At 44.9% G+C, this 20312-nt stretch overlaps 1 protein-coding gene across 3 annotated transcripts in view; it reads left to right on the forward strand.

Annotated features, from left to right (window-relative positions):
• The window catches only part of LLGL2 (LLGL scribble cell polarity complex component 2), an 876878-nt gene that overhangs the window by 439488 nt on the left and 417078 nt on the right, over positions 1–20312 (forward strand). For all 3 annotated transcript variants that reach the window (XM_078654529.1, XM_078654530.1, XM_078654531.1), the window contains 2 exons: positions 13320–13473; positions 13573–13677. In XM_078654529.1, the coding sequence (XP_078510655.1) occupies positions 13320–13473; positions 13573–13677 (259 nt within the window). The remainder of the gene's footprint in view (positions 1–13319; positions 13474–13572; positions 13678–20312) is intronic.

The raw sequence follows: 20312 nt of genomic DNA on the forward strand, positions 1-20312 counted from the left end.
CACCCCCTAGCCCCCAGCAATAGTTTTAGGAGAGGCTCCATCAGTTGGACCCCCCCCCAAAGTGCTTGAGCTTTTACATAGATCACATCAAGGATCATCAAGTGGACAATCAATGTTTCTGTGCCTTTCTCTGGGGCAAAGTAAGGGTGGTTGCACAGAGGAGGACCTTGATGAGGTGGATAGACATCTGTGTTAAAAACTGATGGGCACTAGCCAAGAAGCAGCCGCTGGAAGGCCTATGGACCCATTCCTCCAGGGTCATGACTGTTACCACTGCCTTGGTGCAAGAGTTGCCTGTCCTCGGTATCTGCCAGACTGAAACGTGAGCGTCGGTGCATAGGTTCATGAAGCACTGCTGCTTTGAAAGTCAGGTCTGATGGGAAGAACACATCACCAGCTCAGTTCTTAAAGACATTTAAGACATTTTAACCTTATCCCCTCCACATTGGGGAGTTACTGCCTCAATATCTATCCTATGTTGAGCAATCTGCAGTTGGAAGGATCCTTCAAAAGAACATGTTATTTCCTTTCTGTAACTCTTTGTTCGAGGCATTTGAGCTGCAGATCATACACTTTTGCAATAGATCGCCACCTGGTGTTGGGCTCGGATGATTGTAGGTTGTTGTCTTCTTGGAAGAAGACTTTGTAGTCACGAGATAGGTGACTCCTCCCTTGGACAATACTGCGCATGGTCATCGACTCCATCCTCAGATTGTTTTTTTCCACCACTAGGTTCGGATGAAAGTTTTCCGCTCCGGCTAGAAAAGACTTTTCCAGCAACTTCAAAGTGAAAAAAACTTTATACAAGCATTATCGACGAATAGACTACTTTCAACATCACCAGCTACATTCCGGTGCGTCGACGCGGGCCGTTGGGCCTATCGGCGCTGTGCGGCCTACGCCTCATAGACAGGACTCCATTCAAGAGATGCCCGGTATGTTGAGCAAAATTCCCTCCTAGCGACCACCACGAGGTCTGCAACCTCTGTCTATCGCCGGAACACGACCGTCGACCTGCACAGCTTGTGCATCCTTCCGATCTAAGAAGACCATTCGGGATCGGAGGGCATGTCGACACGAGATGAGATCAGCACCAGTGCCGGAGGCCATCTTCGAGGAGGAGATCGTTGAAGAAGACATCTCCGAGGGCGAGGATCCACTCAAAGACATCTCCGAGGACGAGGCTCCACTGGTCGCCGAGGAAGACTCGCCTGATCTCCAGATCATATCGGAGACAGAGGACTCGGACGACTCGATTCCATCTCGTCAACCCGTGAGTACTCTTGCCCCTGCACAACAGACACTACCCAAGCCAAAGGCAACGGTCAGCACTCCGCCCATGGGGCCCAGTCAAGACCGAAATATCCCCTCAGACGCCCCGCATTCGGGCTCGGCTCCGAGGAAAACGACTATGCCTTCCGGTGCCTCGGCACCGACAAAACCACATGTGCCAATTCCACCTCCTCCATTGTCACCGAAGCACACACATCCTTCGACACCGAAGGATTCTTTGACACCGAAGCCAAAACGCCCTTCGGTTCCCAAAGACAAAGATCCTTTGGCACCAAAAGATGCATCAGTGCCGAAGACTATACCGGATCCGAAAAAGGTTCCGACTCCGAAACCTTCTGGTTCCAAAAATAAAGATGGAAAGCCAGAGTCCGGCGCTGCAAAGCCAACGAGACCTGTCTCCACTCCAAAGTCTCCAACCTCAGTACCAAAGACTTCAAGGCCTGATTCAGAGACACCGAAACCCTCTAACAAGCCCACCAAGCCGAAACCACCTTCGGCACCGCAAAATTTGCCACGAGACTCAATAACGCCTCCTACAGCAAAAAACATAAAACAACCCCTATCAGCACCGAGAAAATCGACGCCGAAGAAAGTTGCAGAGGAAGAAGAACTGTTTAGACCAGATCCTAAACAAAGAAAAGTCCATTTCAATCCAAAAACTGGACATGTGGAAGCTATTCCTCACAAAAAGAGACCAGCAGAGACACCACTTCTACCCGTGGTTCCTGCCAAAAAGGATTGTTCAACCTCTCCAATGCACCCTTCCTCTCCTTCACCTTCTTCCTCTACTATCCCTCCTTACATTGAACCTACAGTTTCTCCTGTTCAATCTCCTGCATCATCACACTGATGAAGAGTATGATCTAGGTGGGGGGAATGACAAACCAGAGCCACATGCATACCCTGTAGATGAGGATGTTAACCCAGAATATCCTAAAGATGACGATATATATGGCTTCCCACCACACAATGTGCCTGACATTCCTGATCCTCAGTCCTACCCAACAAAACTTTCCCCTCTAGAAGATAGTATTGGGTTTAATCATCTCTTAAATAGAGCTGCCCTTTACCACGGTGTTTCAATGCACTCTGATGCCATTGATGAGGATTTTTTACTGGATACATTTGAGCAGTCACAAAGGTCTACGCAAATACTACCCATAATCAAAGGAGTCATTAAACATGCTCCGGAAATATTTAAAGACCCGGTACGTTGTAGGGTGTTAAATCCAAGAATAGAAAAGAAATATAGACCTGCACCATCTGATCCAGTCTATATTAAGGGACATCTGCCACTAGACTCTTTAGTAGTGTCTAATCAGGCCCCCCTAGGATATAGCGATATGAATTAGCAAATTTGGCGGCACAAATATGGAAATTTAGCGGCACAAATATGGAAATTTAGCTGCATTTTTGCGGCACTTTATTTTACTCATAATTATTAATTCTCAGCCTTAAATCAATGGAAACTGTTTTCCAGGTCCTGAAGCCTTGCCGTGCTGCAATGGGTGTCAGTCTAGCTGTCCGTACTGTCTCAGAGAGGACTTGCCGACAATACCTGAGCTGCTCAACTTTCTCCAATGTGATGGGCCCCTTGCCTAATACTTGGGCCATCTCCTTGTAAAGCTTCTTCTGAGCGTCCTCTGATGTGGTGAGGAAATATAAAGCCCATGTACACAAGTTAGCTGTGGTAACACATCCTGCCAGTGAGAAGATCATGCTGTCCTTCAGCACCTGCTTGTCGCTCAGGTTACCCTGCAGCAAGGCGTCCATGAAGATCTGTTGAGGGATGCTCTTACCGTGCCTTTCTCTCGCCAGATTCTTCAGGACAGATTCCATCTCCATCAGGGCGTTCTCATACAGCTTTTTCCTTTCCTATTTTCCATTCTAGAACCTACCTTAGTGTATGCTCTGGGGGTCCAAATTGGAGGGACAGGGGGATACCCAAAGAAATTGAAATTATGCTTCCAGTCACAGTATATGACCTGTGGAATCCACTTAGGAGCAGCAGAGGAGAAACTCATAATAAAGGCACTATACAACGTGTAATACTTCAAGGCAAATCGCGAAATCCTGGAGGGTCTGGCTAGGGCTCCGACCCTTTATGTTTTCACGGGTGAAGGGGGCATGGGGGCACAACGTTATAACATTTGCAATGTAATAGGAGTCGCATTTACGCGCGTTCAAGATATTGTCATTGTAAATGACAATGCCATTTATTTATGTTTTAAAAACCAAATGCCTATAGCTCAAACTCGCGTAAATGTGAGACCTATTGCATTGCAAATGCTTGTTTTTTTACTATTCTGCTAGGGTGACAGACATTTACACAGGACATGTATGGATTGATTTTGCTGCTGCTCTGTCCTCTCTCCACCACTTTCTTGCCGCCTGACAGTTTCCAGAGTGCGACTTCTGTTCACCTGATCTGCCCCATTGGGTTCACTGCCTGCCCGCTAAGTGTCCGGTTCTGGTCCCTTGTCTCCATGATACCCATCACCTTGCTGCCCATTAATAACCTGCCTGTATCCCATTCTGCCCCCAAGATGGTCCCTTCCTGTTTACCTTTCCTCTACTCCCTGCTTTTATCCAGTTGCCACCTCATCAACTCATATCCTGGTCTTACCTCATCACTTCACTTGATACCTGGAAAATGTCCTCTTCCCTCTTGATTTCTATCCGCGCCAGGTTCTGCCCTAAGGTGCTCGCTGCCATCCCACTCCTTCCTGCCTTTGTCCTCATCTCATCTTCTTGTTCTGCCTTTTGCGCCATGATGCCCGACACCTTCCGTCTGCCTGGCCCTTACTTGTGCCAACTCTGTTACCGGGAAGCTTGCCGCCTGCCCTTCTCTCACCTGCCACCTACATTTGTCATGTTGCCAGTACCATACCAATTCCTTCACTGTGTTTAGCTCCCAAGATGTCCTCTTTCTGCCCGAGTTTGCTATGATAAAGGCACCCTCTTAAAATGTGAAAGAAGCATCTCCCCATGAAAAACGTAGTCACCAACAGATACTGTCTGATTATGCGCATTGCCGATTTCGCTGGCACTTTTGTAAAAATCGCGGCATTTTTACAAAAGTGCCGATTTCGCTGGCACTTTTGTAAAAATCGCGACATTTTTACAAAAGTGCCGATTTCGTGGCAAATCGCAAAATCGCGATATCCTGGAGGGTCTGTCTAATGCACGGAAAAGAGCCAATTCCCAGACTTCTGGTGACACGCCTCCGCCTGACAAAGAATCTAAAGTTATTGATGCGTCAGGGAAACGAATTGCTGCGCAGGCCACAGATATATGGCGCATAGCAAATACACAAGCCCTGCTCTCACGCTATGACATTGCTCATTACGATCAACTAGAAAAACTAATGGAGCACCTCCCAGATCAATACAAAGATCAGGCAACAGAGCTCATACAAGAAGGCAAATTAATATCCAATGCCTCAATTAAATGTGCACTAGATGTAGCTGACACATCATCCAGAGCAGTCAATACTAGTGTTATACTCAGATGACATGCGTGGCTAGGCATTTCAGAGTTTAAAACAGAGGTACAGACTACCATCTTGAACCAGCCCTTCAATCAGAACCAATTGTTTGGGCCAGAAGTAGACAACACACTCGAAAAGATGAAAAAAGACACAGACACAGCTAAGTCTATGGATGCATTACAATCCACACAGACTAGAAGTTCTTTTCGCCGCTCCTTTTATAGAGGAGGCTCTAAGCAAACCGGTGCAGATACAACATCATCTTTCAAAACGCACACACAGACCTCCTCTAACAAAGGCTACTTTAGAGGAGGATATAGAGGCAATAATAACAAGGGAAGAGGCAGAGGTAATAACAACAAGCGCTCCTCTTCCACTCCCAAACAGTGACTTCCCTCTGCTTCCCCTACAACATTCCACTCCTGTGGGGGGCAGATTATCACAGTTCCTACCTGTCTGGAATTCCATCACAACAGACAGGTGGGTGAGACAGATTATCCAACATGGCTACTGCCTAGAACTCACAGCAACCCCCCCAAACATACCACCCTGGCAGCGTCCAATGTCCACCGACCATATGACTCTGCTTCAACAAGAAGTTCTAGCACTTCTAGAAAAGGATGCTATTTAAGTAGTTCCTTTAGAAGAACAGGGAACGGGAGTTTACTCCTTGGACTTCCTAATCCCCAAGAAGGACGGGACATTACGACCAATTCTTGACCTCAGACCTCTCAATTATTACATACAATCAGATCATTTTCACATGATCACTTTGCAACAAGTACTCCCACTACTACAACAGGGCGATTTCCTTTCAACACTAGACCTAAAGGACACCTACTTTCACATTCCTATTCATCCTGCTCACAGAAGGTATCTAAGGTTTGTCATACAAGGACAGCACTATCAGTTCAAAGTTCTTCCATTCGGGGTCACAACAGCACCATGAGTGTTCACAAAGTGCTTAGCAGTAGTAGCGGCACATCTCAGAAGACAACAGATACATGTCTTCCCTTATCTCGACGACTAGCAAATAAAAGCAAAATCATTGTCAATGTGTCCAACACACAAAACAAACAATTCAGACATTGCACGACTTAGGGTTTACCATAAACTACACCAAGTCGCACCTAGAGCCTTTGCACGTTCATCAGTATCTAGGAGCTACCATAGACACATCTACAGCTCTAGCGTATCCCAGTCCAGCCAGTATACAGAGCATTCAGACCTTAGTCTCTATTTTTCAACACCAGCAGTCTGTCCAAGCCAGAGTGTTCATGAGACTAATAGGCATGATGGCGTCTTGCATCTTCATAGTTCCACATGCAAGACTGCAAATGCGCCCATTACAAGAATGTCTAGCACAACAGTGGAATCAGGCTCAAGGTCAGCTCACAGACCTGGTGTTGGTAGACAGCCGTACATTTCGCTCTCTGCAATGGTGGAACACCAAAAACTTGACAAGAGGACGGCTGTTCCTAGAGCCTCTTCCACAAATAGTGCTCACAACAGACGCATCCCTCACAGGATGGGGAGCCCATCTCTTACACTATACCACACAAGGACAATGGAACAACCAACAAAATTTTTTCCATATCAACCACCCAGAGCTGCTAGCAATTTTCCTAGCACTCAAAACGTTTCAATTGCAAGTACAAAACAAAGCTGTCTTAATCCGGACGGACAATATGACAGCCATGTACTATATACAAAAACAGGGGGGGGGGACACTCTCTACAACTGTCCCAGCTTGCGCCGAAAATTTTGAGATGGGCCATTCCTCAAAACATACACCTGACTGTAGAACACCTCCCAGGGATTCACAATCAGATAGCAGATCTGTTCAGTCGACAGTCACAACAGATTCACGAATGGGAGATACATCCTCAAGTTCTTCAGCCATTCTTCCAAAGGTGGGGGCATCCACAGATAGATGTTTGCCACCCACGAGAATACAAAATGCCCAACCTTCGACGCCACGTTTCCACACCCACGGTCGGAGGGGAATGCAATACGGATGAACTGGTCAGGCAGATTTGCGTACGCTTTTCCACCTCTCCCACTCATTCCACTAGTAGTGCGCAAACTCAGACAACAGTCTCTCAAACTAATACTAGTAGCTCCCACATGGTCACGCCAGCTGTGGTTCACCACACAACTAGATCTTTCACTGGTTCCACATCAAAAATTACGGCTCCCTCCCTCCCTGTAAACACAGCCATGGAGAAATAAGACACCCAGAACCAAGCCAACTGAATTTGGCGATCTGGCTCCTGAAGTCTTAGAGTTTGGTTACTTAAACCTGCCACCAGACTGTATGAACATAATTAAAGAAGCTAGAAAACCCACTACCAGAGCGTTTTATGCCGCTAAGTGGAAAAGGTTTGCAATATATTGTAATAACAATCACATTGACCCACTGGATGCTTCCATCCAAAATATCATTTGCTACCTTCTATACCTACAAAGGTCCAATTTAACTTTTTCTTCCATACACCTGCATCTAGCAGCAATTGCAGCCTATTTACAGAATAGACAACATCTATCTCTCTTCATAGTACCTGCAATCAAAGCATTTATGGAAGGATTAAAACGGATAATCCCACCTAGGTTACCACCTGCTCCAGTGTGGAACCTGAACGTGGTCCTTACAAGACTTATGGGACCCCCCTTTTGAGCCTTTACACAAGTGTGAATTGCAATTCCTAACATGGAAAACTGCTTTCCCTGTTGCCATCACCTCTCTCAGAAGAGTTAGTGAAATACAAGCATTCACAATACAAGAACCATTTTTTCAAATACATCCTAACAAAGTTGTTCTCAGGCCTAATCCAAAATTCCTGCCAAAGGTTATCACTCCTTTTCACCTTAACCAATCAGTAGAGCTACCTGTGTTTTTCCAAAACCCAGACTCTGTTGCAGAAAGGGCTTTACACACCTTAGATGTTAGGAGAGCCCTGTTATACTACACAGATAGGACTAAATCCTTCAGAAAGACAAACCAATTATTTGTATCTTTCTCTCCTCCACACAAAGGCAACCCCATCTCTAAGGGGGCAATTGCCAGGTGGATTGTAAAGTGTATACAAATATGCTATCAAAAAGCTAAACGTACACTAACAGTTCCTCCTAGAGCACACTCCACTCGCAAACTAGGAGCCTCTATGGCTTTCTTAGGAAATATACCACTAGAGGACATATGCAAGGCAGCAACTTGGTCTACAATACACACCTTCACTAAACACTATTGTATTGATGTGCAGGCCAAGCAGCAAGCTGCAGTAGGCCAAGCTGTCCTTAGAACACTATTTCAGAATACTGCAACGGATACAAGCGACCACCGCTAGGGGAGACACTGCTGCACAATCGTTACAAAAGTGTACAATCTGCAGCTCCTATGCCTCGAACGGAAAATGCTACTCACCAGTATGCATCTGTTTTTGGCATGTAGAGCAGTAGAATCGTACACGCCCTCCCACCTCCCCGGGACTTGCATCCGTTCCAGTACTCATCTTACTTAGATGCACACGCATGGACATCCTTTTTTTCTCTTTACTTCTACTTACTCCGTAATTTCCCATCATGGCGAAAAACAATCTGAGGATGGAGTCGATGACCATGTGCAGTATTGTCCAAGGGAGGAGTCACCTATCCCGTGACTACAAAGACTTCTTCCAAGAAGACAACAACCTGCAATCATCGGAGCCCAACACCAGGTGGCGATCTATTGCAAAAGTGTACGATTCTGCAGCTCTACATGCCAAGAACAGATGCATACTGGTAAGTAGCATTTTCCTTCTGATGGATAGTGCATCTAACCGCAGATTCCTCACTGCCCTTTCACCTCCCCAATTTGTGGTGTGAACAAGTTTTCACGCCACTCATCTAAGATTGTGTAAAGGGAAAAGACAAACTGACATCAGTGCCCAGGAATGGTACATATATGCGGCTCCGCTCCTTGACTTTTAGGGCGATAGAGAGCAAGGGCGGAGCCACACGACGCCAGTTCAAGGCTTGGGAGCATTGCATCAAAATTTGAGGATTCTAGTCTGGCACCTGTGGAATATTCCATGGTGAGGACTCTGCAGTTAGAGTATCCAGGAGAGAGTGTTACGAACGGTAAGTAACTTGTTGACCTTGCCCAAGTAAGTCATTTGACCTTGGATCAGGCCCAGACCGCACACTAAGCCCAGTAATTAGAACTTGGATATTTAAATTCAGTAACAATGAACAGACGTACTGGAACTGCATAATTAGAAAAACTAGCAGGGGAATCAACTAGAATATAAATCTTTAAACAATTAGGTTTTCTTTAGGTTAAAGAGAAAAGTAGAGAGCCAACAATTATTTATTAAAAGATTTATACAAATTGAGGAAGGAATCACAATAGAGTGTACATTATGCAAAAGATAAACAAATATAGGAAAATGCACAATAAGAGTGTAAAATCCTTACTGGAGTCTACACACAACTCCATAAGACTCCACAGAATCACACATAATCACACATATTCATTGAATACAGTGTTATAAATGTTGTTTACCGAGGTCCATTCCTAACTGATGTGTTTCATAATGTCTCAACCGGCCGAGCCTTGTTTCTTGCTTTCTGTACACACTGGTGTGAGACTAAAGGTATATTATAGTCGTGCGGAATAAAAGTATGGGTATTTCATGTATGCAAGAGCAATCACTTCCAGAGTAGTCATATGACCTTGGATCATGATGAGACAATAGTCTAACCCCAGTAATTAGTGCCCGAGTGAATAACATGCAGTTAAGACTCCAATAATTCATGAATACATTACTTGAACAGACCTGTCAACAAATGTCAATGTTTCGGTTTCTTCACAGTAATCTATCCACGAGGCCATCCTCAGGAGAAAATGTGCACTCCCATTCTTTTGGTAGAATACTGGGTTGCCCTTTTTAGGTCTCGCCAACGCAGTGCCTAGCTTGATTGAGTTAAAAATGGCTACCCTTCAAGGCTCGTTCTCCAGCTGAAGAAAGTTTTGTAGACTCACATCACAAAGGAGGAAGAGATTCATGGCTGCATGCCAAACTCTAAAGGAAGTCATGGTGTACTGTGCATGGATGGGGGGGATGAATCCAAGACAGTCTTTTTACGTATTTCACATTTTCACAGTGGAATCGCAAAATTCTAGTAGAGAGGGAGGAGGGCTGTGAGGAGTGATGACAGCCCTTTGCCCCTATTCTGTCATCTGACACCTTAATTTATGTCTGATATGTCCCTTCAGTTTTTGTAGCCAACCTTCAGCTGCTAAACGGGGATTACAAGAAAAAGCCTCAAACCCATGCCATTTCATTCTCTGTATTCATAAATAAGATTAAGAAAGCGCTGAACATGAGGTCTGGAAGCAGGCCCCCCTTCCTGTCCTGCCTGGTGGAGAGTTGGGGGATCAAATGGAAGGAGCAGCATTTAAGTGGCACACTAAGAGACTGCACCACGTAATTGGGAGTGCTAGGTGACTGAAAGTAGGGGTGTAGAAAAGACTGTTGAGAAATGCAGAGGTTTGAGACAAAGGAGCAAAAGTGAGAGGCCATATGACAAAGGGACAGACTGGGGTGGTAGGAGGGGGCCGAGGCAACAGTATCATGGAGTGACACATACGGATGGCGAGAAATGGAAGGAGGCATTGGAAAAAGTCCCTGAATTGAGAGACCGAGAGAGAGGTGTAACAAAATGCGAAGCAGACACATGGGTGAGTGAATGAGAGGTAATGGCATATGCATGAACAACTGAGAGCTCTGTAAGACAGACATGAGGGACTAAGACCAAAGGTGGGAGTCCAACAAATAGACTAACTAACTCAGTGGCACTTAGGCGAGTGATCTACAGAAAAAAGATAGGAAAACACCTGAAAATGCTCGGGGTGAAACAGATTTGAGAGATGGAGGTGCATGGAATTATTCGAGCTGGGCGGGATGTGCATGTGTGTGAGACGGACAGTTGTGAAAGAGAGCAGGTGGAATGACCAACATCTTTTGAAGTGCAGAGTAGGCACTACTCTTGCACAAAGGCATGCACTACACAAATTTGCACGTATTTATATGTTTTTGGGTGGGATCAAAAGGTGTGTCTGTCAGGTGCACACACCTTCCTTTTCCAGGGGAACCGCAAGAGTGCACTTAATTTCAACCCCACAGACACATGTCCTATTGCACAAAAGTCCCAGACACACAACCATCTCTCCCACTCAACAAAGAGAAACTGGAGCAAGAGGCAACATCACTGAAAAAAGCTCAATAAGTAATAACGCAGAATTCTCAACTGATAAATACTTGCATTGTTGAAAGCCTCTAACTTCAGAGCAAGACCTTGCTATCAGAGGGGCATTCCAGCAGACAACTTCGGTACTAGAAGCCCATGACACAATGGAGCTCATTCTGAGGTCCCCCATTAAGGCCACGCTTGCTGTTACGTATAGAGGTGTGCCAGTAATTCTAGGGGAATAGAGTTAACAGGGCTTACTAGTGTAACACTGAGGTTCCCCCAAAAGTAAAGAATTACACGAGGAATAGGTAATTATGGACCAGTTCCCCCACACCCCTAGTTTCACCCGGAGATTTGTGCTGCTTTTGTGCTCAGACTTCTGTCAATGTTCCATTCATCTCACTTTGCTACTTAATGTGTTTTTGATGCTCCTATATATTTTTTTATGTGCTCTAGTCCCTTTCCTGAGGCTGTGGCATAAATGATCACATCATGTGAAGTAACATTGAAGAACCCTGGTTAGTCATAATTGACCTTTACAAGAATCCAAATGTGCCTTCCCTTTGAGAAAGCTTTGAAAAATGACTGAAGGACCCTGCCGTCCGGGGCCGCCCTGTCACCATTCTTTTATATGCGGACGCCGCCGCAATTTTATCCCGGACCAGTCTGGGCCTTCAAAGGGCTGTTTCCAAATTCACACTCTTCATGAGGGAAAAGGGACTAAAGATTAATATTACAAAAACTTTTTCTATGTCTTGTTGTCAGGGAATGAAGAAAATACCCTGCCCCATTTTTATTGAAAACCGAAAAATAGAGACAGTAGACCAATTCCCGTACCTTGGAATTTGTTTCCATAGGAAATCTACTTGGAAAAATGCAATCATAGCTAGAAAATTAGCTTTTTCCAAAGCGATTGGAGCACTGCAGAATTTTACTATAAAAATTGGGGGCAGACCTGTTAAGGAGCTGTCTGTCATTTATAAGGCTAAATGCGTGACCACGGCCACTTATGGTTCAGGGGTATGGGGTATCGATTCTGCACTTTGTATCCAACAAATGGAGAATCGTTTCCCCCGGTACCTCCTTGGGGTTCCTAAATCAACCTCTACTTTCTTCATTCATATAGAACTTGGTCTACCATATATTTCAGATATTATAAAGACGGAACCCATTCTGCTATGGCACAAGCTCTGGTTAACCCCTGAGACAACCTTTAACCGCAACACCATAACTGACTGTTTGAAACTAGATGGTGTAAAGGGAATCAAATGGTTGTCGGTGGTAGAAAAAATGATGAATGGCATTGGCTATCCGGAGTTTTTTAAAAATCCGCTTAGCATGGAATCCATCTCAAGGAAAGGGTTACGCAAATTGGTCATGGACCATTTAGAGAACGAAAGATGGAATATGGAGAAGATAAAAAAGACTGCCTTAGCCTATCAACAAATTACTCCTGACCTGGGCCTCCAATTCTATCTTACTAGTGTTATTAATTGCTATTCTAGAATGCTCCTAACTAGATTTAGAATGGGTTCTTTTTTCCGATTAATCACATTTCCATCTTGTAATGGTTGGTCGAGACAAACACTCCCCTGTCCCTGTGACGATATAGCCCCCCAATCGAATTTGCACTGCACTTTATTCTGTAAATTTTATCAAGTTCCCAGAAAAATTTTGCTTACACCAATTCTTAAGGAGTGGGGCCTCCGGTCTTGTAAAGATGCCTTTTGTAGATTACAAAGGTTGGAGACTCCGGAAGTGATGAATATTTTAGTTACATTTTTGAAACTATTGGTAAAATTTAGAAATTCGATGCAATAATTAAAGGGATTGTATATATTATATAAACTATTTTAAGAAACCGGGGATCGAGTACCGGATGAATTTTTCATTCATGAATGTGATAAACCTCTCCCTGTTTTTATTCTAATTGAAATGGAACTGGCTTTTCGTAACATGCATTTGTACGTGTATTGTGTTTTGTATGTATATGTGTTTTGACAATTGTATGCTTTTATGATATGAAATTTATATCGAAATAAAGCTTTTTGAATTTGAATTTGACTGAAGGACAAGCATAAAAGACAGTATTCAAACCGTCTAACATTCATATCACCTATTGTTAGCCTGCTCTCCCTTCAGGTCTGCCCTCTCCCAAGCTGCTTACTCTCAGGCTTCTAATTAGCAAGTGTACATCTGGACTAGACTATAACCTATAAACTTTAACATCCCCATTCCTTGGTTATACTGGATCCTAGCTACTAATTGTACATAATCCACCATTCTGTAACTGTTCCCCTAGGCATGAGGATGGAACGGTACGCTTCTGGGATGCCTCTGGGGTCTGCCTGCGCTTGCTTTACAAGATGAAGACAGTGAGTGTGTTCCTGACAGATGCTGATCATAATGATAACTTGAACCAACAGGAAGGGGAGGAGTGGCCCCCATTGCGCAAGGTGAGGAGTTACACTAACCCTGAAAGACAAGAGTACAGAGAGAGATGACCCACAATATTTTAATGCTTCTTGTTTCGCTTCTGTTATTCTGTCCTACAGGTTGGATCCTTTGATCCCTACAGCGATGATCCTCGACTTGGAATCCAGAAGATTTATTTATGCAAATACAGCGGCTACCTAGCCATCGCTGGCACAGCAGGACAGGTATGAGCATTCAATAAGAGTGAAGGGTTTTGGTCTGATGAATACATCTAATCACAGATTTCAATCTGGTGCCTGGGGTATTTCAAAAGTTAGGAATTTGCAAATGGAAAGGGTATCCACCAGAAAGAGCATTGCCTCGATTGTTCACCAGCGTGTAACCTGATGCATTCACAATGAATCTGGGTCTAAATGGAAAAGTTACTTGTCTTCGGGAAAGATGTATCTGGTAGAGACATAGTCTAGTCGCAGATTCTTTAACTTTTTAATTCTCTCCATGTGTCAGACTGGATCCGGAAAAACGTCCCCATTACCTCTGCGCTGCGGGGCACAGTATTGTACAGCTCTGTGATGATGTTGACTCTGGTTGTGATGTCAGTGGAGCCATAGAAGTCCCCTCCGGCGCATGGGCGTCCGTTTCTTCTGTGAAACCTTCTGCACTGGAACGCGGAGCCACTATAAAAACTGGCTGTGGCAACAGTGTGCCAAAAAGATCAAAAATCTTTGAAATCATAATTAGAAAGAACCAGTAACTGGTATGTAAATTCCAGCCAAGGACTTTAAGGAAAAGACTCAATGAATCACCAAAGCACAAGCTAAGTGAAACCCTGCACACTAGTGTATAAACCAGCCTTGCAGAAGAAAAGTACTCTCAGTCTACCAAACACTGTCAAATAGATATGAATGGTATAGTCCTACCAGAACAAGAGCTATGAGGGAAGACTGTGTTTTTTTGAGTCGTACCACCCCAGACAACAGTGATCACTGGAGTATAAAAACAGTACTGAAAAGGGGAGTAACACCTAAATTAATGAAACAGATGGAGGAAGGCTCCAGAAAGGAGAATCTATTGTAGTGTCAGCGAGGTATAATCCTGCCATCCAGCGGGCTTCCGAGTAAGAGTGCTCGTAGTTGGGCACCACCATTCCTCCCTGCTCAGTAGGCAAGTACAATTTCAAAAGGGCTACCCTACAATGAGATCTATCACATATGAGGTTGCGCATTAATTTGTGTAGAGGTCAAATGAGGGGATAACGTACAGCGGTAGGTTTGTAAAATAATAGAGAAGCTGGGGAAGCACTACCATTTTCGATAGGGCAATGTGTCCCGCTAATGATAGTGTCTTCCAGAGGATATTTGAGAGGTCAGGGAAGTAGCTGCCCTTGTGAGGTTTTCATCAAAGAGGTCTTGGTCTAGTAGCGGAACATCATTGGTTGCCAAGCCACATGTGCTCCGCTAATAGTGAGAGCTGGATCTAATAAGGTAGGGATTTCGCCCAGCTCCCATGCAAGCCAGACAGGGAGGCAAACCTGTCCAGGATGGGTGGTATCTCAGTAGAAATAGAGTGGATATCCCAAACATATAGCAGTAAATTGTCAGCATACAATGAAATTGCGTGTGTTCCATTACTCATAGGTATTCCCCAGGTCTCCGTTTGTGGTGGCACAGCCAGGGCCGCCAGTGGCTCAATGGCAAGGGAGAAAAGCAGGGAAGAAAGAGGGCAACCCTGCTTGGTGCCTCTGTATACCCGTACTGGTTCAGAGATGAGGTTCCCTATCTTAGCACTCAATGTCGGCTGTTTATAAAAGAGTTGTATCAAAGAGGTACTGGGGTCCGATGCCGTAGTGTGGGAGGACCTCAAACAGAAAGGCCCATTTGAAGGTATCAATGGCTTTGCCAAGATCAAGTACTAGACACCACGATCAAAGCTCGTTGTGCGAGGCATAATATAATAGACTAAAGAAACGTAGCAGGTTGAGGGAGGTGTTGCGGGCAGGGACAAATCCCTTTTGATCTGCGTGTACTAGAGAAAGCACTAAGGGCGCCAGTCTCTCCTCGAAGACATTTGCTAAAATCTTGTAATCTGTGATTAACAATGCTAATGGACAGTAAGAGCCTAGTACTGTGGGGGGGTCTCTATCAGGTTTTGAGAGGGAGAAGAGTATGGCCTCATAAAGGGAATCGGGAAGGTAGGAGAACAGAAGTGCCTCATCATACATACGCTGCAATCGACGAACCAAAAGTTCTGCATAGGCCTTATAGAATTCGTCCGGTGGACCATCTTGTCCCGGTGATTTCCCAGTAGCAAGTGCTCAAAAAGCCTCTCGGATTTCCGCTGGAGTGATGGGTCCGTCCAGCTCCAACCAATGTTTGAGGGTCGAATGAAGGAAGAGCAAAGCGGAAAGGAAAGAATTAACGTCTGCCAGGGGTGTCAGTAATGTTAGAGGTCTGAAGATGCATAATGGTGAGCATTTCAGTGTGAATTTCGCGTTGCATGTGAAGGACGGTGCCACCAGCAGATCTCAAGGAGATGATCTAGCATGCTGGCTGTTCCTGTCGGATCAGCCATGCTAAAAGAGGGCCAGACTGGTCAGTCCAGTCTGCTAGAGTGAATTCTAGCAGTGTCGGCCTCGTAGTTTAAGCATCTTAGGCATTCAAGTAGGGTTGTGTGTTCATCCCTGGCCTTTTTGAGAGCATGTGTACGTGATGGTGTATTTATGGATTGGGTCTTGGGTGTTAGGGGGTTGCGTTCTATCTGAGATAGTTTGTTTTCCTCCTGCTTCCGCATGCCATATCCGAGCCTGAAACGTCACCTTCTTCGCGTCCCATTGCAGCGAATTGGAGGAGGTAGTGTCTGCGTTCAGGTAAAAATATTCCTCCATGGCATTATCAAGAGATGTTTGGAAAGGGGTCCTCTAATATAGTGGGCTACAGGCACCAGGTGGGGGTCGGGGGCCCGGTGTCCCATGTGAGGTTTAAATATTGAGGGTTATTATCATAGTGGGTGCATCCTGAATAGTCTGTATTTGTAATGGAGGGTAATAAATTAAGAGTGCAAAGAAGGCGATCTATCCTGTCATGTAGTTTGTGTGGGTGGGAATAAAACGAATACACTTGAGAGAAAGGGTTACGTGTCCACCAGACATCAGCAAGATGCCATTCCCGCAGTGCAGATGCATTGGTGGTGGCAGTGGTACGTGTCAGGTGAGGGTAGGAGCGATCGAAGGTAGTGTCTAGTACACTATTAAAATCACCCTCCACTATCCATGGAAATTCACAACATTTAGATAGCGTTTGGTAGATCGTCCGCAAGAAGGCAGCATGATCAACATTAGGGGCGTAGATGTTTCCCAGTAAGACAGGTCTGCCGTCCAGCCTGCCTTTGATGAAGATGTAACAGCCCTCCACACTCGTCTCAACCCCTCTCATTTAGGAAAGGAGTCCCCGGCCTATCTCAGATTAAAACCCCACATGCATAAGGTGAGAAATTTGTGGTAATGACCCGCCCTCTCCATCTACTTTGTAATCTAGTTGCTTCAGACATCGTTAAATGGGAATCTTGCAACAGCGCTGTATGGGGCAGCATGACGTTTAAAATGAGAGTATATCGCAGAACGGCGAACTGGAGTATACATGCCTCGGACATTCCACGCCATCGTGTTTTGGTGGGTAATTATGTAGCTGGGTAAGAGTGTATCTGGTGATTAAATAAGACATCCCCAACTATAAAGAGGTAGTAGAAGCACCATAAGCTACTTCCAGTAATTGGACCCCATTGTGGCACAGGACATACATTTGTATATGCGGTGAGTGCATGTCACACCAGCTCTAACATGGCTATTGGTAATAGGTTATGCCTCTGATAAAAATAAAAACATATAACTACATGCACATTTAAGACCAGGATTAGGTGCATATCAGCAGAGAAAGCATTCCATAAGCAAATCAACACAGGTAATGTCAATTAGCAAAACTGATACTGAAGCATATAATGGCTCCTGACGTCTGTGGGGTTAGGGCTGGGTTATGACTGGTGAAGTCATTGAGTTAGTTTCTGACGGGCATGCAACAGATGAAACCATCTCCTGAGGACTGCGCAGCTATATCATCTTGATCAGTGCCCTCTACAGAGTCATGAATCTGCGTTTCTTCCTGGATAGCTTGTCATCATTACGAGATAATTTGTTCCACGTTGGGGGCAACTGTGGCGCGTGGGGAACGGTGCCCTCAGCAGAGTGTTTGTACTGGGTTTCCATCAGTATGGTGTTCCTGGTCTATACCCCATGACTGGGTGCTGGAGGTCAGGCCAGAAGCCTCAATCCAGTCCCAGGCATTCTGTGGTGTGTCATAAAATTTCATTGTACCTTCGGCTACTACTCGCAGCCTGGCGGGAAACAATAGGGAATACTCCAAATCCAGTTCCCGGAGTCGCTGCTTCACCGCCAAAAAGGAGCCACGCTGCCGCTGCACCATCGCAGTATAGTCTGGAAAGAGCATGTTCGAGGCATGTGTGCTGTAGATATATTTGCTTTGCATCAGTGGCGGCTCGCAGAGGAAGTGCTGTGGGTGAGCCGCCACTTCTTTGCATACTCCTGCCATCTAGTGCTGGGTCCGGATGTTTGCAATTTGGTTTTCTTCGAAGAAGTCTTTCCCAGTCACAAGGTAAGGTGACTCCTCCTTTCGGTGATAGTGGGCATGGGCATCAACTCTATTGTTAGATTGTTTTCTTTCCGCCATCGGGTACAGACGTGTATTTCTGCGATTCTGTTCTAAACCCTTTGGGTTCCCCTCGGTGCGCAATCCACTGTACCCTCGATGGTAATGTTATCGTACGCGTTTCCCTCTCTGGGTATGGATTAGAACGGGAAAGTCTCCATATTTGGTCGAAAAAATCGTGGGTGGCCTTCGGGCCTAGCCGCGTCGGTCCAGCCTTCTGCCGATGGAACGGATTCTCTGTTCTCTGTGCCACTCGAAGTACCCTCGCACCGACCTACACTAAGTCTGCAACTTGTGCCTCTCACCAGAGATGTGTGATGCTTGTCGGCCGTTCTGATCGAAAAAGACTCATCGGGGTCATCTGGCTCGACGACGAGGAGAAATGCAGCGCTAAAGCACTCAACATACTCCGGATATGTTTGGAGATTAATCCAAACAGAAAGAAGCGACAGCTGCGGAAGTAGAGAGGGGCCTTCTCGATCCCAGAATCAGATTCCTTGGTCGGCACCGAGACAAAGTTTCCGACGCCCCACCCTCGGCACCGAAACAAATAGTCAAGCCTTCTGGCTCGGGATCGAGTCGCGACAGATCGTCTTCGGATCCGAAACATTCCACTCCAAAAGAAAAATCTTGTTCAGAGCTGAAATCTTCTGCTTCGAAACACAAGTTCAGTTTGGAGGCGAAGCCTTCCGCTTTAAAGGATAAAAGGAAAAGTCCAGTTTGGCACCCAAAACTTCGGCGCCGAAATCAAAAGAAGATCTCCCAAGTCCCACGGAACCGATCTTAGATTTCATAAAGGACAGATTAGACCCCAAACAGAAAAAGCTGTACATCAACCCAGATCCTGGACACATTTTAGCTAACTCCTTTACAAAAGAAAGTTAGTTCATAGGTCACTAGGTATAAGATTACTCTTAAGAAGAAGGACATTGCTACAAGTCCTATCCACCCTACTTTTCCATTCTCACCACCTCCACCATTACCTCAGATCCCCTACAAATAATACCAAAGGGGTCTCCTCATACACAGGCTGATTTAGAAGATGATGATGACAATTTTCCTTTACCAACAGATCCATGGGATGATTATAATATTGATCCACCCATGGATAATGATTACGCCTTCCAGTTTTGTGTTTTAACTGGTTTTTACAAATAAATACAGACAGATAACAATGTGTTTTCTATCTGTATTTATTTTTAAAAGCGGAACAATACAGAAAACTGTGCTTCTTGCGGGTGACTCTCCATGCTGTCTTTTGTGCTTTCTAGGACAGCTGAGCAGATACACAAAATGGGAAGTTAAATAGGTTCAAGTTTCCCTGAATACAGGCATGTGTTAGCATATATTTGTATTATAATACTGATATTTACCTGTGGGTGTAAAGTTTGCTATATTTGGCTGTTTACTTTTCTAAAACGCAACAGGCAACAAAATGAGTGCATGTTTCTTGGTAAAATAAATGTGGAAATATACTGTGTTATGACATTATTTACTCTCAAAATAAATGTGGATAAATACCAAAAAGATGGTCAAAAATAAATATGGACAAATATGGACAAATACAGACGGAAATGTTAAAAAAATTATTTCCCTAAAACCGGGAGCCCTAATAATGATTCCGATCTTGTACCCTGCAAAACCATCACTTCCAGATGATAACGTATCTTATCAAGAGCTGATTTTAAGGGCAGCAGCTTATCATGGAGTTACATTGTACAACGAGGCTTTGGATGAGGACTTTTTATTTGAGGCACTAGGGTCTTCACATAGGACTAGTCAGAGTCTCCCTATGTTGAAAGTCATGATGAGGCATGCGTATGAGATTTTTAAGGACCCTGTTCATGCCTGTATTTTAACACCCAGGGTTGATAAAAAATACCATCACCATCTGATCTGTTTTTATTAAAGGACAGTTACTCTTCGACTCACTAGTACTTTCTAATGCTTGTAAAAGAGCAAACTCACTGACCTCTGGGGATGCACCTCCCCCGGATAAAGAGTCTAAATTAATTCACACATCCGGTAAAAGAGTGGCTACCCAAGCTGCTAACCACTTGCGCATTGCCAACACGCAGGGCCTACTAGCTAGGTATGCCAGGGCACACTGGGACGAGATGGAAGGCCTACTTCAATGCCTC

The sequence above is a fragment of the Lissotriton helveticus genome, chromosome 7, assembly GCF_964261635.1.
Source record: "Lissotriton helveticus chromosome 7, aLisHel1.1, whole genome shotgun sequence".
Taxonomy (NCBI): Eukaryota; Metazoa; Chordata; class Amphibia; order Caudata; family Salamandridae; genus Lissotriton; species Lissotriton helveticus.